This window comes from Octopus bimaculoides, chromosome 3 (genome assembly GCF_001194135.2).
Source record: "Octopus bimaculoides isolate UCB-OBI-ISO-001 chromosome 3, ASM119413v2, whole genome shotgun sequence".
NCBI lineage: Eukaryota > Metazoa > Mollusca > Cephalopoda > Octopoda > Octopodidae > Octopus > Octopus bimaculoides.
Window position 1 is genome coordinate 137323945 of NC_068983.1, and position 6395 is coordinate 137330339.

Consider the following 6395-nt stretch of genomic DNA (forward strand, 5'->3'; position numbering starts at 1 on the left):
GTAGTCAAATCATCCAACCCATGCTAGCATGGAAAGCGGACGTTAAACAATGATGATGATAATATCTGTATATATAGATATATATGTGTCTGTGTATATATGTGTATGTATATATATGTATATATATGCATATATGTATATATATGTGTATGTATGTATATATATGTATAGAAATATGTATATATATGTGTGTGCGCATGTCATCTCTTATGTCCCTGCCGTAAGGCTTCACTTCCACACATGCCAGCTTAATTTAATTCGTCCTTACTTGAAAGGCACCTGTTATTTGCATTTGTATTTGTGTACCATTTTTCCGTTTTTTCCTGTCCTTATTTTCGTATACATTTGCTGCTTTCTTCCAAGGAATCTAGTGCCCTTAGGCTAGAGTTTCCTCAGGGCTGGCCAGATTGGAGCAGTCTTGCGTAGAACCAGCCGAAGCTGCAAAGATGATCTTGAACTCCACTGAGGAAAGCAAACTCCAAATGACCCATCCTAGTTTTTTTCTTGTCCCTTTTTGTATCATCTATTGCATTCTTGTCCCATTTTTTGCATTCTTTTATATATATAGATATGTATATATATGTGTGTATATATATATATATATATAGCAATATATGCTGAAAATATAGTGATAAGAACCGTTGCACCGGTCCTCCCTTCCAAATGCAACTAAAAGCGTATGTACCAGGGAACATGTATGTATGGGAGTGTTTATATATACATATATGTATGTATGTATGGGTGGGTGGGTATATATATGTGTCTGTCCTCCTCATATATAGTAACAATAACAATTGACTCTTCGGTGTGCATGTATAGACATTTATGTATGTACATCTAAACACACACATAGGTATTTATGTATATCTGTATATGTTAAAGTATGCATGCATATGCATATATATGTGAGTTTTTATGACTCTTTATATGGTTTTTTTTATATGCTTTTATATTTATATTTGAATTTTGTAAACTTCATGAACTGAACTTTGTAAATCTCTGAAGAGGCCTAGAGAATCATGCATGTACCTTCACTGCATCCATTTCATCTACCAATTACTCCAGCTTACTGGAGTTATATAGATAGAATGAGGCATGCCACCTCTAGGCCAAAACAGCTGTAAGACTTTGTCCCTTCTTCGGTCACTAGATGTCCTTTTGAATTTTTATTTTTAATATGACATGGTGCGTCATATATATATATATATATATATGTGTACATATATATTTATGTATATATGTACAGGCCAATCTCTCTGACTTCGCATCTCAGTAAAGTTATGGAGTGAATCATCAGAAAGAAGTTGATAATGTTCCTGGAAGAAAATGACCTACTGAACAATACACAGCATAGCTTCCGTCCAGGAAGAAGCTGCCTCACACAGCTTTTACAGCACTATGACTGGGCTTTGAAGCAGCTGTTTGACCAATTAGATGTCAGTGTGATACACCTTGACTTTGTAGAGGACATTGCTGATAATCTTGGAAAGTGGCTGCATGACTTCCTTAAAAACAGAAGTCAAGTAGTTTGAAGCATTCCAATGCCACTACACTAAAAAGATTGAAACAGTGCAGCAGATGAGCTATAGGGATAGGCTGAGAAAACTACTGCATTTCTCCCTGGAGCAAAGGCATGAGAGATATGCAATAATATACATATGGAAAATCCAAGAGGAGCTAGTACCTAATTTTGGCATTGAGTGTTATACAAATGGCAGAACTGGCCACCATTGTATTGTACCAAAGGTACCATCCACTCCATCTAAATTCAGGACTAGGTACTGCAATAGTCTAGGGCTCAAAGGCCTAAAGCTCTTCAATGCTCTGCCACAAAAATTAAGAAATTTGCATAAGGTGGAGATAGATGTTTTGAAAAAGGACCTAGACATCCTCCTCTCCACAATACTGGATGAACCAACAGCCCGACATGGGGTACAGATGAGGGCAGCAGAATCAAACTCCGTTATACACCAAATGTACCAACAGCTGGGACAAAGGCACATACAGGAAAGGTAATGTGAAACATCCAGACTGAGGAAGTCAGAAAGACCATGGCGGTGCTCCAGCATGACCACAGCCGCATGGCTGAAACAAGTAAAAGAGATGTATGTATGCGTGTATGCATATATGTGTGCATGTATGTGTGTGTGTATATGTATATATATGTGTGAGTATGTATATATATATATGTGTATATGTATATATATGTGTGTGTGTGTGTCTGTATATATATATATGTGTGTGTATATATATATATATATATATATATATATATATATATATATATATATATATATATATATATATATATATATATGTATATATGTGTGTGTGTATATATATATATATATATGTATATATATGTGTGTGTATATATATATATATATGTGTGTGTGTGTGTATATATATGTATGTATAAATATGTACGTATATATATGTATGTATGTATAATATAGGTGCAAGCACGGCGTAGTGGTTTAGAAGTTTCCATTATATCGTCCTCCACCCACTAGGGAGCAGTCTAAACGTAAGCCGAAATGATTGTCGTGCTAAATAAAGCTTACAGTACACATTGTCTTCTCTATGAATTGTTAAAAATATACTAAATGTGCACTGAGGAATTCCTTATGTAGATCCTGCGACTAAAGTGTAGTACAGCAGATGACGCCTGGTAACCGAATGTGGTGAACATGCTCTCAAGGCACACTATTAGTTACATACCTCAAAACAAGGTTTGGATACTACAACTTAAGGTATCCTGTCAAAACTTTAATTTTAAACTTAACCTAATATATCTATATATAGATAGAGAGAGAGAGCTTCTCACAGAATTACCAGTTTTCATTAATGTTTTATGTAGTGTTTTTGGTACCGAAAGACTTTTATAGAACAGAAAAAAATGTTTGTATTCGGATTTATTTCATGCAAAAAATTGTCTCATTTCGATAATTTCAACCAATCACTGACAAGTATTCAGCTGATTACAAGTTACTCCTTTGGCACTTTAAGCGGTGTAAAGCGTATTTAATCTCCATTACTTCTGACATTTTGCAGCGGCAACACACGTGTGTTCGTTTTCCTTAACCCTAATCGGCTTGCTCCTTCCCTCAAAAACCATGCCTTGTGCCTATAATAGAAAGGTTTACTAGCTACTGCCAACATGCTTCAGCCATTTTTTGACAAGGAAATAATAATTTTATCACCGCCGAGATTCGTTTGTTTACGTAGTCAGCACTTAATTTTGACGGCTGAATGGACGTCAGTCATTGGTTGAAATTACAGAAATACGACAACTTTAACATGAAATAACTTGCGATGTAGGTTTTTTTTGTTAAGAAGACTAAGAGAAAAAGATGTTTTATATGACACATTCTACCAGTGTCCCAAGTTTCAAAGTGTTTCGTTAAGAAAATACTGGTGCCCCCGTTTTGAACAAAATCCCAAATTTCAGTAACATTGCCATTACACTGATAATAATCGAAGAAAATCAAACGAAATTTATACTGAAATGTTACACATATAAACATTATACAAATTTAGAACACAAAACAATAAACATTTTCAAAGATAGGAACGAAATATTAATTTTGAAACGTTCCAAAAATATGTACGCAATACAGGAAACTTGCTACATTCAATATTTTATCCACTCTTTTCACTAAATTCAAATATTGCTGATAATTTCAATTCTAATAAATTATTTCTCCTGGCATTTTTGCACCGGTTACAGTTATTGCATCTGCAGGAATTCTGATTTGTGTTCCGTGGTGAAAATCTTCATTGTGATTAAAATGGCACCAAAAGGAAAAGAATTGTCTGAAGATTTGAAGAAAATTATTTTTAATTTGCACAGGAATGGTTTAGGATACAAGTTAATTAGCAAACGAATACATATTAGCGTAAACACAGTTGCCAAAATAATTCAGAAGTACAAAGCTACTGGACGGCTAAGAAATAAACATCGTCCAGGTCGCCCTTCTATTTTAACTGCGCGTGATATTCGCCACATCCAACGATGCGTGATGGACGACAGGCGTCGTACCGCTTCATCTTTGGCCCAAGAACTGTCTTCTGTAAGTGAAAAGAATGTATCCGCTCAAACAGTTCGCCGAAGTTTGAACCGGTGTGGTCTTCGTGGACGTATTTCTCGTAGGAAGCCTCTCCTCACTACCAGGCATAAATCAAGTCGTCTTTCTTTTGCCGAAGCCTACGTAAGTAAAGGGAAGGAGTTTTGGAATGAAATTCTTTTTTCTGATGAGACTAAAATCAACCTGTTTGTGTCAGATGGTATTAAATGAGTATGGTAACGACTAGGTGAAGATAGTGACAGATGCACCGTGCCTACCGTGAAGCAAGGCGGCGGAAGCGTTAGGTTTTGGGGATGCCTGTGTGCGGCTGGTGTGGGAGGACTCAAATTTATTGAGAGAACAATGGGTTCAAGGCTTTATTGTGACATATTGCAGAAAGCAATGTTGAAAAGCATCAAATAAAAAGGTAAAGGCATTGCCTTGACCTACCATGTCACCTGATTTCAACCCAATAGAACATGTGTGGGGTGTTTTGAAAAGGAAAGTTGAGGAGAGAAAAAGCCCCGCAATGTAACACAGTTGAAGGATATCATTCAGGATGAATGGAAGTCGATTTCATCGGTTAAATAGGGAAATTTATTTGACTCTATGCACAGAAAGCTTAATGCAGTCATTGAAAGCAAGGGCGGTCACACCAAATACTGAATATAGCCAATAATTCTCTGGGGGTGTACATATTTTTGTATCGTTTGAAAATGTTTATTGTTTTGTATTCCAAATTTGTATGTATGTATAATATACTTTATTCTGTATAAACTTCGTTTGATTTCCTTCGATATTATCAGAGTAATGGCAATTTTACTGAAATTTGTTTAGGGGTGTACATACTTTTGTGATATACTGTGTGTGTGTATATATATATATATATATATATATATATATATATATATATATATATATATACACACATATATATATATATCACATTCTGAATCCTTGCGTGTGCCTGTTGAACGTTATTAAATATAAAACTATAAACATATTTATATGAGTGTATCCACATACACATTTATAGAAGTGTTGCAGCAAACTCAACACTACGAATTATTTTAAATACAGCAATATCTTTTGTTATCGTTAACTGTTCTCCACCATCGAGTAAAAGTTTTATAACCGAAAACAATATTAAGACGGAAATTTTACTATTTTATCACACTGAAAGGTTAGAGGCCATAACAAATAATCTCCCTTGGGCTGTTCTGCTAAGATAGAAGAATTAATTTACTTACAGGTTTTGCAAGAGTCACTAAATCCCTTTCCTGATAATGCTCTTGTTCATATGAATGATATCAGAGTGAAATGATGAGTATCATATAATGTAGAAAAGAATCGAACAAATATCATAAAATATGATACCACATCTCCCTATTCTGTGATGTATTTGTATAGTATCTTGTTCAAAGCAATGATGTGAAATTCATCTTCCCTTCCATCTATCCTGGTAGTAACACTGAGTAGAAATTTGACCAAATATTTGACAAACATGACCATCACTTCAAATGTTATATTTAGGATTATAATATTCATGCCCATTTTAAGAGAGTTATGTGTGGTTTGTAAGTGACTTAGCTACTTATTTTAATAGTTTAAAATGACAGCTATATACACTCACTCCTCACACAACTTTCAGGAGTCCCATCATACTGTCCTATTTTGCTTACTTGTTTATTTTAGTGTCTAACGAAATTAAAATGCTTTATATATTATTTAATATAGAATATGTTTATTTTTTCTCCAGTTGAAAACTCAAAATCAGATAAATGAAGAATATGATGTTGGTAAGTTTGAAGTTCTTATATATATATATATATGTGTTTGTCAACTGGAATGTTGTTGTTTCTTGTTTTCAGCTGGCTGTTTAACTACTCCAGGCAGTTGGATGAGACTTTTTCAGCTTTTATTATTGTAATAAGAAAAAGAAAAATTATTAAGGGTGGAGACTTCAATGGTCATGTCGGACGTCGTGCTGGAGGCTTCCATGGCATACATGGAGGCTATGGCTTCGGTTCCCGCAACGAGGAGGGAACCAGACTGCTGGAGTTCTGTGATGCAACCGATCTTATGGTCTGCAATACCAACTTCAGGAAACCTGCTAGTCACCTAGTCACCAACCGCTCCGGCAGACACTCTAGCCAAATCGACTACATCCTCGCCAGAAATAGGGAAAGAGGGCGGCTTATAAATGCCAAAACCTACCCTGGCGAAGAATGTACCCCACAACATAGATTAGTAGTTAGCGACTTTGGGATCAAGGCAAAATGGGTGCCCAGAATTAGACCGGCTTGGAGGAGAAGGGTGTGGAAGCTT

General features: G+C 35.4%; 1 protein-coding gene across 10 annotated transcripts in view; it reads left to right on the forward strand.

Annotated features, from left to right (window-relative positions):
* Positions 1-6395, forward strand: part of LOC106877732 (uncharacterized) — a 195289-nt gene that overhangs the window by 41662 nt on the left and 147232 nt on the right. For 9 of the 10 annotated variants that reach the window (XM_014926720.2, XM_014926715.2, XM_014926708.2 and 6 more), the window contains one exon: positions 5827-5866. In XM_014926720.2, the coding sequence (XP_014782206.1) occupies positions 5827-5866 (40 nt within the window). Of the gene's footprint in view, positions 1-3769; positions 4212-5826; positions 5867-6395 lie in introns of those variants that run through there. The other variant, XM_014926727.2, reaches the window with a different exon arrangement.